The sequence below is a fragment of the Hemiscyllium ocellatum genome, chromosome 25 (assembly GCF_020745735.1).
Source record: "Hemiscyllium ocellatum isolate sHemOce1 chromosome 25, sHemOce1.pat.X.cur, whole genome shotgun sequence".
In the NCBI taxonomy this organism is placed as follows: Eukaryota; Metazoa; Chordata; class Chondrichthyes; order Orectolobiformes; family Hemiscylliidae; genus Hemiscyllium; species Hemiscyllium ocellatum.
Genome location: NC_083425.1, coordinates 57,556,040 through 57,574,192, shown reverse-complemented (window position 1 = coordinate 57,574,192; position 18,153 = coordinate 57,556,040). Strand labels below are relative to the sequence as shown.

At 43.3% G+C, this 18,153-nt stretch overlaps 1 protein-coding gene across 1 annotated transcript in view; it reads left to right on the top strand.

The window, feature by feature from the left end:
• The window catches only part of xylt2 (xylosyltransferase II), a 191,530-nt gene that overhangs the window by 119,932 nt on the left and 53,445 nt on the right, over window positions 1-18,153 (top strand). The window contains exons 6-7 of the mRNA XM_060844395.1: window positions 2,002-2,218; window positions 5,659-5,835. Of these exons, the coding sequence (XP_060700378.1) occupies window positions 2,002-2,218; window positions 5,659-5,835 (394 nt within the window). The remainder of the gene's footprint in view (window positions 1-2,001; window positions 2,219-5,658; window positions 5,836-18,153) is intronic.

The following is an 18,153-nucleotide window of genomic DNA, read 5'->3' as shown; positions in this document are numbered from 1 at the left end:
ATATTGGGTCCAGGTGATTGTGCTTATTGATTGAATCTGTGGATGAGTGCCATGCCTCTAGGAATTCCCGAGCTGTTGTCTGTTTGGCTTGTCCTATAATAGTAGTGTTGTCCCAGTTGAACTCATGTTGCTTGTCATCTGCGTGTGTGGCTACTAAGGGTAGCTGCTCGTGTCATTTCGTGGCTAGTTGGTGTTCATGGATGCGGACACAAGTGCGGACACATGTCTGCAACACAAATTCCCAGCTCGGTGAACAGAACCACAACAAAGGGAATCTCTCTCAAAGCCTGTCCACTTTCAACAAGGCAGAAGTCTGGAGTGTGACGGAATACAAGTCTCCACTCCCTACATCACTGATGCTCAGTTGCAGCAGTGTATACTATCTACAAGATGCACCACAGAAATTTGCCAAACATCCTGAGATAGCACCTTTTAAATTCACAACTGCTTCCATCTAGAAGGGCAAGGACAGCAGGTACATGGGAACACCACCACTAGCAAGTTTCCTCCTGGGTTGGATGTGTTAGGGGTAAATGTAGAGTAATAGGTTAGAGGAATGGGTCTGGGTGCGTCATCATTTGGAGGGTTGGTGTGGACCTGTTGGGCCAAATGATCTGTATCCAAATTGTAGATTATCCCCCACCCTATTACTCTACATTTACCTCCGGCTAATGCACCTAACCTACATATTGCTGAATACTGGGCAATTTAGCATGGCTAGTTCACCTAACCGGCATGGCTTTGGATTGTGGGAGGAAACCAGAGCACCCGAAGGAAACCCATGCAGACACTGGGAGAATATGTAAACTTCACACAGACAGTCACCTGCAGCTGGAATCGAACTCAGGTCCCTGGCACTGTGGGGCAACAGTGCTAACCACTGAGGGAAATTGAACAGGATATTGCCTGCAATGGAACGTTTCAGTTATGAAGAGAGTTGGGTTGTTTTCCTTGTAACAGAGGAGATTGAGAGGAGACATGATTAAGACGCTGAGGGGCATAAGTAGGGTAGATGAGAAGAAGCTTTTTCTCTTGTTGGAGGGATCAATGACTAGGGGGCAAAAATTTAAAGTATGGGTAGAACGTGATGGGAATCTGAAACTCGCTGCCTGTCAAGGTGTTGGAGGTAGAAATCCTCGTAACTGTTTTCATAAATATTTTGATGTGCTTTTGCAATGCCAAGGCATAAAAGGCTATTGGCCAAGTGCTGGAAAATGGTGTGAGAACCACAACCACCTGATGAAGACGCAGCACTCCAAAAGCAAGTGCTTGCAAATAAACGTGTTGCACTATAACCTGGTGTTGTGAGATTTTTAACGGTGTTAGAATTTTTGACTGGCATGGATACGATAGGATGAAGGGCCTTTTCCTCTGCTGTAGATCTGTCTGACTCAAAGCGGTTGTATGCTGTAACTTTTAACTAATAAGTCAGATGTTTTTATAAGTACATCAGTCACCAACTGGTTGGTGTCTGGTTGTGTCTCTCACCAACTAGAGGAGGAAACTGGAGAAAGGCGATTGAACCAGTAGAAAAGTCATAAAGATCATCTCTGCCACAGAACCTGGGATCAAAGATCACTGGACTGTCTTTCCAGTGGTCCCCTGTGTCAAATAACTGTTTCCCTATATGTTTGTCTGTACTAGAGTTTTAATTAGTATTATTAAAGCTGACAGTTTCTAACAGTTTATATTATTTTACCTGTAGTTAGAGTGTAATTATCTGGAATAGTCATTCTTATTCACTACGGAAAACAGATTTATGCTTTCTATCATCCTCGAGGTCTGAAGTCAGGTATATGTTTGTGTATTTTAGCAAATCATTAATTTTTGTGACAAGCCTGGAAAAGCCGCACTTGAATGAGTTGTGACAATTAAAACAGTGACTATATTTCAAAGTTATGATACAAAACAGTTTGGAATGTTCTAAGCTTGATAAAGGTACTACAGAGATGCATGTTTTTCTTTCTTCATTAATTCAGTTATAGTCTCTGTTATTTCCAGGTTCATCAAGAAACAAGGCTTAGATCGAATATTCCATGAATGTGACAACCATATGTGGCGCCTCGGAGACAGGCAGATCCCTGAAGGCATTATAGTGGATGGTGGTTCTGATTGGTTCGCTCTGACTCACAAGTTTGTGGCTTATGTGGTGAACACACAGGACGAGCTGGTCACCCAGCTAAAACGGTTCTACTGGTACACGCTACTTCCAGCTGAGGTAAGGGCTGATGGAAGCAGAGATTTTTAATTTCAACCTGGGGAGGTTAGTCTTTGGTAAAGGAGCATTTTCAATTTCAAGCACCCAGCATAAGTATTAGCAATTTTTTTCATATCATGTGGAGTGAATTGAATTGATTGAAGACTGTGATAGGGTTAGGGTTACAGTCAGCTGTATCCCTGTAATGCTGGGAGACCAACATCAATCATCCACTTGGCACTTCTGGCTGAAGATGGATGCAAGTACTTCAGCCTTGTATATTCCACTGAAATACTGGCTTCCTTTATCATTGAGGATGGAATGGGTGGCACAGTGGCTCAGTGGTTAGCACTACTGCCTCACAACACCTGTGTTTGATTCCTGCCTCAGTTGACTGTCTGTGTGGAGTTTACACATTCTCCCATGTCTGCATGGGTTTCCTCCAGGTGCTCTGGTTTCCTCCCACAATCCAAAAATATGCAGATTAGATGAATTGGCCATGCTAAATTGCCCATAGTGTCAGGTGCCTTAGTCAAATGGAAATGGGTCCGGGTGGGTTACTCTTCGGAGGGTCGGTGTGGATTTGTTGAGCCAAATGGCCTGTTTCCACACTGTAGATCATCTAATGTAATCTAATGCTTGTGAAACTTCCTTTTGTTAGTTGTTTAATTGCTCACCACCATTCACAACTGGCTGTGGCAGGACTTGAGAGCTAAGAATTGATACATTGGGTGGGAAATTTAGCTCTGTTTATTGCAATCTATTTTCTCTATTTGGCATGGCTCTTTTCTCTCTGATTCTAGCACACCATTTGTCTCCCTCATTCTCTCTGTCTCTCTCACTTTCTCTCTATCTAGATCTGTACTTTTTCTCTCTCTCGTCCTCTCCCCCTCTCTAGCCCTCATCACTTGATCTGTCTTGCTCACTATCAGTTGCACTCTCTGTATTGACATCTGAATTTTCATCTCTCTGCATCTCTTTTGCAGCCACTCTCTTTCTCTCCTCCTCCCCCTCTATCTATCTCTCTGCTGCCCTTTCTGTTTCTCACTCTTGCTATCACTACTGTCTTCTTGTTTCTGTCTACTCCAGCGGTCTGCTCTGGCCTACCTTGTGTTGTCTGAAATTTTACAGAGCAGGGGAGTTACCAAGCAGCTTGCCGTTGGCTCTATTTAGGTCCTTTGTTGTCCCATTATTGGTCACTTAAAGTCCAATATTGTATCCACCATGAAGTGAGGTCAGTGCGATGCAGGATGCCCAGTAGCTTTAGTTGCACATTCTCACATCAAGCGTTGATAGAATTCTCCATTGTGGAGAACCCCTCAATGCCAGCCAAAATCCCTCCCTGAAAGTTTCAAGTTCGAACTTTTGAGTGCTTTGATGTGATAGAAGTGGCCACTGCTTCCATCTGGTACTGCCGGGATGACAGAACTGGCAGCCATTTGTTTGTCCTGCAGCTCTCTAAGATGGAATTTCCTACTGCCTTAGGGCCAGAAATCTTGCTTAAAGCAATTATCACTGTTCTTCGCATTAAATTGCTGTAGGACAAGTGCTGATATTGTGATAGAATCTCATAGTCTTTTAGCTGGTAGAATTTGTAATGCACTACTTTGTAAAATCCAGTTCTCCAATCCCCTCTGTTCCTATTCCTCTCTCACAGTCTCTCCCTCTTTATCTTTGCCTCGCCATCTTATGTCAACTTTCTCTGACTCCTCTCCCGCTACTTGTCTCTCATTCAAGTGTGTGTACTTCTCTATATAGCAACCCCCTTCAGATTTCTTCCTCTGTCTCCTCACAATTTCCTCAAGTACAGTGCTTATATCTACACTCACTCCCTTTTCTGCCAACACAACATGGCAGCAATGTTACCATCGACAAGATGTACTGCAGTAGCCCTCCAACACCAACTTACAAAAGTTTTGAGATCAATGACTGAGAGGTCAAAGGCGACATACAAGTGAAAACTACCAAATAGAGGTTACCTTCCCCACACACAATCCTACCTTGGAACTACATCATTGTTCTTTCACTTTAATTGAGTCAAAATCCTACAACTATTTAACAGTACTATAGAAGTACCAATACCTGATGTATCGCAGTGGTTCAAGAAAGTGATGGTTGCAATTAAGGATGGGCAACAAATGCTAACTTTGTCAGCATCGTTAACATCCAAGGAAAGAATAAAAGAAAGGTGTCACTGATCCATCAACCTTTGCACTTTTAAAATCTTCTACTACTATCCTTTAATGAAAGGTTCCTGATGTGATAAATATTATTATCCTGAAGGAGTGTAGCTATTGGGTACATCAAGACAAAAAAACCCTAAATTTTTAGTTGTTTTAAATAAAGTGAATCAAAGGGTTTTCTAGAACATAAAACATAGAACAATATAAAGCAGAACAGGCCCTTCGGCCCTCGATGTTGCTCATCCCACTACACTATCCCATCATCATCCATGTGCTTATCCAAGGGTTGTTTAAGTCTCTCTAATGTGGCTGAGTTAACTACATTGGCAGGTAGGGCGATCCACATCCTTACCACTCTGAGTGAAGAACCTGCCTCTGACATCTGTCTTAAATCTATCACCCCTCAATTTGTAGTTATGTCCCCTCGTACTAGCTGACATCATCATCCTAGGAAAAAGACTTTCACTGTCTACCCTATCTAATTCTCTGATCATCTTCTATCTTCTAGACAGCTTTGGGAATGCTGTAGTAACCTTTGTACACATTATGTCAATTACCTGTGTTGTCTTCCTGCCTTTAACTATCTTAACTGTAGAAGTTATGATAAAATAGAGTTTAACACAAATATACTGCTATACAAAACAGATTCCTTCACAAACTCTTCATCACTAATTGGATCATACTTTAAATTAGTTTCCCTATGGTGTGGAAACAGGCCATTTGGCCCAACAAGTCCACACTGACCCTCCAGAGAGTAACCCATCCTCTTACATTTACCCCTGACTAATGCACCTAACACTATGGATAATTTAATGTGGCCAATTCTCCTGACCTGCACATCTTTGGATCGTGGGAGGAAGCCGGAGCACCCGGAGGAAACCCACACAGACACTGGGAGAATGTGCAAACTCCACACAGACGGTCACCAAAGGTGGGTTTTGAACCGGGTCCCTGGTGCTGCGAGGCAGCAGTGCTGACCACTGAGCCACAGTGCTTCTTTAAACCTATGTTTCTGGGTCACTGGGCTCCCAGTATAGTCCAGTGGAAATCAGCATCTTATTTTTCTCATTCTCATTTTATATTTTTGTCTCCTTTTTAACTGCTTGAAAATATTAGTTTGAAGTTAATGATGGCACAGTTTCCCCAGTGCTCTAGAAGGTCCAAATCATTGCACAAAGTGTTGCAAGATAATCTCATGGTGATTTCCTGAACCTCAAGTTTACTGCGCATGTATTCACATTGTGTTAGTGACTTTTTGTTATCTCCTCTCTTCTACAGTCATTCTTCCACACAGTGCTGGAAAATAGCCACATGTGCGAGACACTGGTGGACAACAATCTGCGGGTCACCAATTGGAACCGAAAGCTCGGCTGCAAGTGCCAGTACAAGCACATTGTGGATTGGTGTGGCTGTTCACCAAATGACTTCAAGCCACAGGACTTCATAAGACTTCAGGTAAAGTGGGCCTCTTTTAGCTGCCCACACACACAATATGTTCCGATGGAGGAAAGATTTTAAGTGGAAGCTTTGGCTTGAACCTACAAGGCATTTATGTTATGATGCTGTAAGTGGTCCAGTAATTCGGAATGTTTGAATTACAAACCTGGTTTGATAGTTTTAATTGTCTGATCTTTCGGGGGGAAGAAATCTGATATCAGTTAATTTATGAGTAGGTATCACTGCCAAGACTGCCTGACCTTATGTTGTCTTGTGAAGTTGGTGATGAGCCACCTTTAACTGCTGTGGCCCATTGGTGAAGGTACTTTAGAGTTCTAGAAGTTAAAGTTGTCAAAAACATTTTACTAAGTTCTGAGGAAGAGTCAGTTGACCTGAAACGTCAATTCTGATTTCTCTGAATAGATGCTGTCAGACCTGCTGAGCTTTTGCAGCAACTTCTGTTTTTGTTTTGATTTAGAGCACCTGCAGTTCTTTCTGTTTTTACTTAGTTAGGAGAGTGTGTGGCTTGGAGGGGAACTTGCAAGTCATTGTATTCCTATTTTCCTGCTGTCTGTCATTCCTGCTGATATTGATCATAAGTTTGGGATGTAGTATGGAAGAACCATGGTGAACTGAACATGAAGGTGTTGGAGGGAGTTCTAACAAAAAAGCGATTTGGAGTTTTATGCAGGGGAGGAAATCTGTTACCCTTACCTGCTCGTGGCACTGCTGGAACAAGAGAGCTGCCAACAATTTGATTAGCCAACAGCTCTTGGAAGGGAAATTTCTTCCAGAAAATGATGGGGTCCTGTCTCAAGCGAGTCAATGACCCAACAACCAAAAATGTGTGCAGGGCAATTATAACTATGTAATTGCAAAATCAAAAAATTAGTATAGGATCGTGACAGTAACCAGTCACACTTGCAAAGCTATTTCCTTCATAGGGATCTGGGAGAAAAAGATGAAAGTAGAGTAGGAAATAGGAGTATTAGGTATGGTCAGAGTAAGACGGAGTGTAGTGATGTCTAAATTTGGTTGTATGCAATTACATAGTGTGGTAAGAAAGCGATATATGCACATCTGTGACTTGGAAATGACATGGTAATGTGAGAGACTTGGTTTACTAAAGAACAAGACTGGATACTAAATGTATTACAATACAAGTATTAAGGGAGGATAGGGGAGGAAAGAAATGAGATAGCAGTATTGACTAAGAAGAGGGCATTATGTACCTGGAGAGGACTTCCAGAAAGATTATGTGCAAAATCTATATGCTTGGAGTTCACAAATGATCGAAGGAGCATGACACTGCTAAATTTGATCTGTCAATTACCGACTAGTGGGAAGGATATACAGAATTTGCAAGAGATATAGGATTTATCAAGTGGAGGCACTCTCTGATAATCAGAAACTTGAATATGGCTGACTAGAGACTTATTTCATTGAAAAGGATACCAATTCAAGAAAAAAACAAAACATAATTCTTCATGAGAAGCGACTGCTGATTGGTTTGCAGGTGAACTTTGATCGGTAGAGGTATTGCCATGGTGCATCCGCCTGTTAAAGTTGTTTGCAGCGCTTTGTTAAAATTTTAAAGCAGGCAGATTGACTCTGGTTCAGAAATTAATCAGTAAATAATTATCTTTATTTTCTTGAATTGAAACAAATGCAGCGAATCTGCATGTTCATAGGATCACACAGTACAGCAGAGGCCCTTCAGCCCATCAAATCTGTACCACTATAAATATACTACTACCTGCATTAACCCTACTTTCCTGCACTGAGCCCATAGCGTTGAATGTTATGACACTTCAGTACTCATCCAAGTACTTTTTAAAGGTTGAGAGGTTGCCTCGGTTACCAGGCTCAACTTCCCTCCCAGGCAATGCATGCCAGATCCCCATGATCTTTTTCCACAAATTCACTTCAAAATTATGCCTCCTTGTTATTAACCCTTCAGCAAAGGGGAACAGCTGCTTTGTATTCACCCTCTCCATGCCCCTCATAATGTTTAGATTAGATTACTTCCAGTGTGGAAGCAGGCCCTTTGGCCCATCAATTCCACATCGATCCTCTGAAGAGCAACCCACCCAGACCCATTCCCGTACATTACCAATTCACCTAACCTGTACATTTTTGGACTGCGGGAGGAAACCGGAGCACCCGGAGGAAACTCATGCAGACATGGGGAGAATGTGCAAGCTCCACATAGACAGTTGCCTGAGGTGGGAATTGAACCCGGGTCTCTGGCGCTGTGAGGCACCAGTGCTAACCACTGTGCCGTCCCACATCGATCGGATCTGTCCTCCATCTTCTTTGATGGAAGGAGGTTAAGGTGAGGATGATAGGCTGGAGAGGGTGTGGGGGCGGAGAGGTCGGGAAGAAGATTGTCAGGTCAAGAAGGCGGTGCTGAGTCCAAGGGTTGGGACTGAGATAAGGTGGGGGGAGGGGACATGAGGAAGCTGGTGAAATCTGCATTCATCTCCTTCCACCTATTGTATTCCCAACGCCCCTCCCCTAAGTCCCTCCTCCCTCCCTTTTATCTCAGCCTGCTTGGCACACCCTCCTCATTCCTGAAGAAGGGCTTATGCCCGTAACGTCAATTCTTCTGCACCTTGGATGCTGCCTGACCTGCTGCGCTTTACCAGCAACACATTTTTCAGAAATGTCCTATCCCAGGCAACATCCTGATGAATCTCCTTTGTATCCCCTTCAGCATAACCGCATCTTTCCTATAGTGCAGTGACCAGAACTGCACACAGTACTCCAGATGGAATTTAATTCTTTTAAATAATGTGATTTAGAAGAAGGAATAAAGCAAGGGAGTGCTCAATGAATGGCAAGTGACTGGGAAGCTCAGAGGACCAGAGGGATCTTGGGGTACTTTCCCACAGGTCCCTGAAGGTGGCAGAATAAGTTAGTTGCAGTTATGAAACCAAAAGAAGTCTATCTTTATCAGTCAAGACATAGATTATAGGATCAAGGAGATCCTGCAAGGAGAATATTAATTAGGCCATAGCTGGAGTACTGGGAGAAAGCAAATGCTGGTGGGTCAGAGTAGAAAAGCGTGGCACTGGAGAAGCAAAGCAAGTCAGACAGCGTCTGAGGTGCAGGAGGTCCATGTTTTGGGCATAAGCCCTTTGTTAGAAAACATCAACTTTGCTGTGCCACACTTTCTTGTGCCACACTCTGACCCATCAGCATCTGTGGTTCTCGCTTTCTCCTGGTACTCCACCTGTGGTGGCTAATTAATATTCTGTGTAGCTCCACATGACCTCCTTGCTCCTATAATCTATGTCTTGACTAATAAAGACAGGCATCTTTTGGCTTCTTAACTGCAATTAACTTATTCTGTCACCTTCAGGGACCTGTGGGTAAGCACCCCAAGATCCCTCTGTTCCTCTGAGCTTCCCAGTCACTTGCCATTCATTGAGCACTCCCTTGCTTTGTTCCTTCTTCTAAATCACATAATTTAAAAGAGTTAAATTCCATCTGCCACTGATCTGCCTATCTGAACAATCTTTTACATCCTCCTGCAATCTACAACCTCCTTCCTCATTGTCAGCTACCCAATCAATCTTTCTGCCCTGTGCTGACTGACTTATCATCCTTCCACATTCTCATCTACATCATTTGTAAATATCACAAACAATAAGGGACCCAGCACTAATCTCTATGATATGCCACTGCACACCAGGCTCAAGACACAAAAACAGCCTTCTACCACCACCCTCTGTCTCCGATCACAATGCCAATTTTGGATCCAGCTTTGCCAAGTTACATTGGATCCTCTGAACTTTTACCCATTTTCCCCTGTGGGACCTTGTCAGAGGCCTTGCTGAAGTCCATATAAACTCCATCAAATGTGCTACAATTACTGAAGTACTTGGTCATCTCCTCAAATTTCTACCAAATTTGTTAGGCGTAACCTCCTTCTGATGAAACCAGGTTGACAGTCCCTGATCAAATCTTACCTCAGTGGTTAGCACTGCTGCTTCACAGTGCCAGAGACCCTGGGTGACTGTGGAGTTTGCACATTGGCCCTGTTTGGGTTTCCTCCTGGTGCAGCAGCTTCCTCCCACAGTCCAAAGATGTGCAGGTTAGGTAGATTGGCCGTGCTAAATTGCCCATTGTATCAAGGGATATATAGGCTAGCTGGATTAGCCATGGGAATTGCAGGGTTACAGGAATAGAATAGGGGTTGGGTCTGAGTGGGATGATCTTTGGAGGATCATTATCGACTTGATGGGCCTGCATCTGTAATGTATGGATTCTGTTATTCTCTAAACGAAATTAAATTTCTCTTTCACCATTTTCTCCAGTAGTTTCTCTACAACTGATGTGAGATTCACTGTATCCTGCTTTACCATTGTTCCCTGGTGTATCTCTCCTATTTTTCTTGTAAAATGGAATGACATTAACTGTCCTCCAGGCCTCTGGCTCCTCCCCTGTGGCTAGAGACATTTAAAAAAATTTGAGTCAGAGACCCTGTAATTTTCTCCCTCATCTCCCACAACAAAATGTTTATAATTGCACCATAGAAAGCATTCTGACCGGATGCATCACGGCCTGATATGGCAATTGCTCTGCCCAGGACTGGAAGAAACTACAGAGAGTTGTGAACGCAGCCCAGTCCATCACTCATGCCAACCTTCCATCCATTGACTCCATCTATACTTCTTGCTGCCTTGGAAAGTTAGACTTCTGAAATGACCTCTCAAATTTCAAATTTAATGTTGACCTCTCTCTTTGGAGCACATTCTCTAAAGCCATAACATTGTATTCCTTGTTCTGTTCTATTGCCCTCATACACTTTATATTGTATTATCTGCCGTATTGCACACAAAACAAAATTTTTCACTGTACCTCGGCTCTAGTGACAATAATAAATCAAATCAGATCACAGAACCAACACTTACGTCAGATGCATCAATCACCACCTTGAATGACTTTGTGTAATTAGGTGTAGCTAACACTGGGGCAGTAGTTAATGCAGTTTTCAGGCCTTGAAATGCCTTCAGACATTCCTCCATTGACTGAAATTTTCTGCACCTCTTCAACCAATCAGTCAGTGGTGCAACCATACTGCTAAAATTCGGTACAAGCTTCCTATAAAACCCACTCAGTCCCAGAAATTGTAGTACTTATCTCTTCTTCAGTGGTGTGGGAAACTCCCTAGTAATCTTTGTTTTAACATCCCATGGGGCCATATTTGCATGTCCAATGATGTGGCCCAGAAATGTAACTTGAATTTTTGTGAACTCACTCTTGCCCAGATTTATCACCAAACTTGTCTCCTGAAGTTGATCAAGCTATCCTGATACATGCTTCAAATGTTCCTTCCAAATCTGATTAAAAATTACCAGATCATCTATGTTCACCACACACATGGGTAATCCTAAAAGAACTTTATTAGTTCATCTTTGAAATGTGCAATTTTCAAATCAAATGGCATGACTTTAGAACACCAATTGGTGTTCAAAAGCCCAAATTATCTTGCGCTTTCAAATAAAAGTACCTGCCAGTATCCTCTGAGTGAGTTCAACTTAGAAATATAAGTTGCTTCTCCCACCTTCTCAATGTAGTCTTCCAAACGTGTAATAGGATCTGAATCAGAATTTGAACTACATTGGCTTTGCGATAGTCAACACATAACAGGTATTATTACCATCAACCCTATCTCCATTCTATCACCATCACCCCCCACCTCCATCCTGTCACCATCAGCCCTATCTCCATCCTATCACCATCACCCCCCACCTCCATCCTATCACCATCACCCCCCACCTCCTTCCTGTCACCATCAACCCCCCACCTCCATCCTGTCACCATCACCCCCCCCCACCTCCATCCTGTCACCATCACCCCCCCACCTCCATCCTATCACCATCACCCCCCACCTCCATCCTATCACCATCACCCCCCACCTCCGTCCTGTCACCATCAACCCCCACCTCTGTCCTGTCACCATCAACCCCCGCCTCCGTCCTGCCACCATCAGCCCCCGCCTCCGTCCTGCCACCATCAGCCCCCACCTCCGTCCTGTCACCATCACCCTCCACCTCCGTCCTGTCACCATCACCCTCCACCTCCGTCCTGTCACCATCAACCCCCGCCTCCGTCCTGTCACCATCAACCCCCGCCTCCGTCCTGTCACCATCAACCCCCGCCTCCGTCCTGTCACCAACAGCCCCCACCTCCATCCTGTCACCATCAGCCCCCACCTCCGTCCTGTCACCATCACCCTCCACCTCCGTCCTGCCACCGTCACCCCCCAGCTCCGTCCTGTCACCGTCACCCTCCACCTCCGTCTTGTCACCGTCACCCTCCACCTCCGTCTTGTCACCGTCACCCTCCACCTCCGTCTTGTCACCGTCACCCTCCACCTCCGTCCTGTCACCGTCAGCCCCCACCTCCGTCCTGCCACCATCACCCCCCACCTCCGTCCTGCCACCATCACCCCCCACCTCCGTCCTGCCACCATCACCCCCCACCTCCGTCCTGCCACCATCACCCCCCACCTCCGTCCTGCCACCGTCACCCTCCACCTCCGTCCTGTCACCATCAGCCCCCACCTCCGTCCTGTCATCATCAGCCCTACCTCCATCCTATCACCATCACCCCCCACCTCCATTCTATTATCATCAGCCCTACCTCCATCCTATCACCCATCACCTCCCACCTCCATTGACCTATCACATTCCCAGCTACCTTCCTGCAGCACCACCCACCCCCTCCCATTTATCTCTCAGCTCCCTTGGGCCACCCCTTCATTTCTGATGAAGAGCTTATGCTCGAAACATCGACTTTTCTGCTCCTCAGATGCTGCCTGACCAGCTGTGCTTTTCCAGCACCACACTTTTCAACACCATCTGGTTTTGTAACCATTCTTATGGATGAGTACCATTCACTGCAACTCACTTCAATTATGTTGTCTTTGAGCATGCGCTGATAAATTGTAGAGCTGGAAAACAGACAGCAGGTCAAGCAGCATCAGTGGAGCAGGAGAGTCGGTGTTTTGGGCAGGGCGTATCCCCCTTTGACTATGCATTCAATCTCTTTTTGAACATGTGACAACTTTAGTGGTTAATATCTATAAGGATGTTGCTTAATTGGAACAGCATTACCTATATTTACAGCACGCATAATCAATATTTCCTAGCTTATTCACACTTATCTCCCCATTTGATTGGAATAACTCAGATCATTTTGATTTTCCACTAAAAGATAACTCAATAATTTATCCCAATTTTTGAGTACTTCCTCATTGTCTAATTTAATTAGAGGAATGTCCAATTCAGAATCATCAGAACTTGTTGTAACCAATAACACATGCTCCTGTTACTTTCCTTTCCTATCAGAATACTTTTTGAGCGTATTCATATGATATATTCTGTAAGATTTCTTTGTATCTTGCATTCTTATCAAATAATACACCTCACTCAGTTTCGTTTTCATTTGATGAGGCTCACTAAACCTTGCATTTAATGGTTCACCTATCACTGGAAGTAACACTAACACTTTATCTCCACTAGCAAGATTGAGAATTTTTGATGGTTTTTGTCTGCTGTTTCATCACAGACCTTCAAATACTGTCTTGCCAACTCACCCAAGAGCATGAGAATCTTACTGAAGGGCTTATTCCTGAATCATCGATTTTCCTGCTCCTCAGATGCTGCCTGGCCTGCTGTGTTTTTCCAGCACCACATTTTTCAACTCTGGTACTCCAGATTCTGCAGTCCTCACTTTCTCCTCGCCAACTCACCCACTCTATTTAATCTTTCCCTAATATTTTACACACTGTCCACATGTGTAGTTTCTGAACTCTGACTCACCAATTTCTCCTTAATTAATTTCACTGGTCCTTTCACCTCATGCCCAAAACTAATTCAAATGGATTGAATTTAGTTGATTCAATAGGGGCATCTCTTAATTGCAAAACCATACAAATTGAATTCCAACTTTCAATCCTCTAGATATTCTTGACTGTAAGCCCTCAACAAGGTCTTTAAGTTTGGTATCACCATTTTAATACTCTGTGATTCTGGATAGTATACAGTGGGTTTGAGTTGTTTTATTCTGAAGCTATCCATAACTTCCTTGAATAATTTTAATGTAAAGTTTGACCCTTTACCCAATTGTATCTCTGTGGGTAGTCTGCATCGTATAAAAAACATTAGAGTAACTCTTCTATAGTCCTTTTCGCCATGATACTATGTAATGGAAAGGCCTTTGGAAATCTAGTGGACGCATGCATTATGGTCAACAAATACTGATTCCCACTTTTTGTTTCAGATCGGGGTCCTGCACTATCACTTAAGACTCTTGTGAAAGGGTCCTCAGATGCGGGAATAGGGACTAAGGGTGCTAGTTTTAATCACTGCCTGAGGTTTTCCAATTTAGATTAGATTAGATTCCCTACAGCATGGATACAGGCCATTTGGCCCAACAAGTCCCTCCAAAGAGTAACCCACCCAGACCCATTTCTCTCTGACTAATGCACCTAACATTATGGGCAAATTAGCATGGCCAATCTACCTGACCTGAACAGGTTTGGACTGTGGGAGGAAACCCATGCAGACACAGGGAGAATGTGCAAACTCCACACAAACAGTCGCCTGAGGCTGGAATTGAACCTGGGTCCCTGGCGCTGTGAGGCTGCAGTGCTAACCACTGAGCCATCGTGCCGCCCATTTACTTGACATGTATGATATGCCTGGCAATTCAGTCACATCCTTTGCAGTCCAGACCAATAAAAATATTTTTTGTGTTTTGGTTTGAGTCTTCCTGTACTGGAAATATATGTGAAGTTGGAAGAGCACAAAAGGTCAGACAATATCTGTGGAGCAGGAAAGTCAACATTTTGGGTCAAAATGTTGACATTCCTGCTCCTTGGATGCTGTCTGACCTGCTGTACTCTTCCAGCTTCACACCTATTGACTTTGACTTGCAGCATTTGCCGAGCTTACTGTCACCTTCTGGTAATTCACATGCTACACACAACACTTACTTTCTGTAACCCACCGTTAATACAACTTGATGATCTTCAGTCCATTTCTCAACCATCTGAATATGTGATGGTCTCCATTTGCTCATCAAGATGTAATTTTTAAGAAAATAACATTCTAGGATACATTCAGATTCCTCTTTTATATATAGTTTTTGACGCAACTGCTTTAGTTCATTTTTCTCGTTTAATTCAGCTAATTTCACTGAATTAAAAATACCCACTTTGCCCTCCACATGTTCTTGTTTTTTCTCAACCATTTGATCAGAAATGGTCTCTATAATTCTTTATCTTGATTATGACCATAACACAATAAGACATAGGAACAGCCATTCAGCTCATCGAGTCTGCTTTTCCATTTAGTCATGGCTGATAAGTTTTTTAACCCCATTCTCCTGCTTTCTCCCTGTAACCTTTGATCCCATTGATACTCAACAGGCTATCTATTTCAGTCTTAAATATACTCAATGACCTGGCCTCCACAGCTTTCTGTGGCAATGAATTCCATTGATTCACCACTCTCTGGCTGAAGAAGTTTCTCCTTATCTCCGTTCTAAAAGATCTTCCCTTTACTCTGAGGTTATGCTCTTGGGTGCTAGTCTCTCCTACCAATGAAAACATCTTCTCAACATCTACTCCGTCCAGACCATTCAGTATTCTTTATGTTTAAATTAGATTCCTCCCCCCCATCCTTCCAAACTCCGTTGAATATAAATCCAGAGTCCTGAAACGCTCCACATATGTAAAGCTTTTCATTCCTGGGATCATTCTCATGAACCACCTCTGAACACACTCCAGGGCCAGTACATCCTTCCTGACATATGGGGTCCAGATCTGCACACAGTTCTCCAAATGTGGCCTGATCAGAGCCTTATAGAGCCTCAGAAGAACATCCCTGCTTTTATATTCAAGTCCTCTCAAAATAAATGTTATCATTGAATTTGCCTTCCTAACTACCGACTCAACCTGCAAGTTTACTTTGAGACAATCCTGGACTAGAACACCCAAGTCTCTGCACTTCAGACTTCTGAATCTTCTCCCCATTTAGAAAATAGTCCATGCTGCTTTTTCCTACCAAAGTGCATGACCTCACACTTTCCCATGTTGTACTCCATCTGCTGCTTCCTTGCCCATTCTTCTAAGCTGATTTCTCCTGCAGTTTCAACCTGTGGATTTGTGACCTTGTTACCACACAGTTAGGAAAAATCCCAGTATATACTTCCTGTAATACCTCTGTTATTGATTTTCTACTGGCTTTTTGATCACGTTAGGCATCACTCCCACCTGTAATCCAGCTATATCATTACCAAGGATAAACTGTACTTTTGGTACTCAGAATCTCTCTATTTCTCTCTCCACCACTTCACCACTTTCCACCAGACTCTCCATTCTCACTTCCTATAATTGAGCACTGCTGTTGTCGCTCATGAATTCTACATTTTACAACTTTTTTGGAAATTTTCCTTTTGAATTACATATTTCTTCATCTCTCACCATCAAAGATTAGCTTGTTCCAGTGATTTTTAAAATTTTAATTTCTTTATTTGCTCCCTTCCTGGCATATATGGGTAAATTTGCAAATAATCTTCTCAACAAACCTCTAACCAGGTTATATATTCTTTTACAGCATTTTAGCTTTCAGTGTGCTTTCCTTTACCACTTCAACAAAGCTCACTGGCTTATTCTGTTTTCTTACATCCATTTTCCCAGTACTTTTTCTAAACCATCAACCCTCCAACTTCATGTGACCTACTTTATTACACTGAAAACACATGAGCGTTTTTTACTCTCTTTCCCCCTCATGAGTTTCCTTTTTCCCCTGTGGTAAACTGTCTTTACTATCTTCAATGGGATCTCATTTTTTCTTTACCACTTGAGGATTTCTCTTTTCTCCAATTTCCTGACGGATTGAAAGTGATGTCGGAATGAATTATGAGCCAACTCATAACCATTGGCCATTTCTGCTGCTAATCTTGTAGTCTTAACAGTAAAGTAGCTTTATTTGTCGTTTCTACCATATATAGCTGGTACAATAAAAACGAGACAGCATTCCTCTGGGACCAAGGTACTATATGAACACACGAGAGTGCAGTCATACACGGGACAGCATAAAGTGCATAGAAAAGTGCAAAACACACAAGACAGCATAGTATTTCCTGACAAGGCAAACATCAGGCACAGTGGTGGCCAAATTGCAATCTAACAATGAATGATCATTAATAAACATTATTTTAGCAGCAATTCAAAACGTCCTTTTGAAAATTGCAAATGTCATAGAATGTGATCGTACAGTGTTAAAGAGCCTGATTGCTCAGGGGAAAAAGTTATTGCATAGTCAGGCTGTTAGAGACCAAATGCTCTGGTATCTTCTTCCAGATGGCAGGAAAGAGAAGAATTTGAATGAAGGATGTGTGGCATCTTCCACAGTGCTCTTTGTCTTGCGGTGTAAATTTCTGTAATGGAGGGAAGAGAGACCCGGATGATCTTCTCGGCTGTTCTCACTCTCCGTTGTAGGTTCTTATGATGCTGCAACTATACAAAATGCTAGTGCAGCCACACTTGGAAGATTGTGTACAGTTCTGGTCCCCATATTTCAGAAGGATGTGGAAGCATTGGAAAAGGTGCAGAGGAGATTTACTAGGATGTCGCCTGGTCTGGAGGGAAGGTCTTATGAGGAAAGGCTGAGAGACTTGGGTCTGTTCTCATTGGAAAGAAGAAGGCTAAGGGGGGCTTTGATAGAGACATACAAGATGATCAGAGGATTAGATAGGGGAGACAGTCAAAGTATTTTTCCTTGGATGATGATGTCAGCTTGTACAAGGGGGCATAACTACATATTGAGGGGTGATAGATTTAAGACAGATGTCAGAGTCAGGTTCTTTACTCAGAGAGCGGTAAGGGCGTGGAATGCCCTACCTGCCAATGTAGTTAACTCAGCCACATTAAGGAGATTTAAACAACCCTTGGATGAGCACATGGCTGATGATGGGATAGGGTAGGGGGAACAAGCTGAGAATAGTTCACAGGTCGGCTCATCATCGAGGTCCAAAAGGCCTGTTCTGCACTGTATTGTTCTATGTTCTATGAATGTTAACTTGCCACTTGTCGGCCCAAGCCTAGATCTTGTTGCATTTGTGTATGGATTGCTTCAGTATCTGAGGGGTTGTGAATGGTGCAGGTAAATCTTTGGAGAAAATGCAGAGGAATGGGATTGAGGGTAATTTCGCAGTTTGGATTAGACACTGCCTTTCTGAAAGAAGGCAGCGAGTGGTGGTCGATGGAAAATATTCAGCCTGGAGTCCAGTTACTAGTGGTGTACCACAAGGATC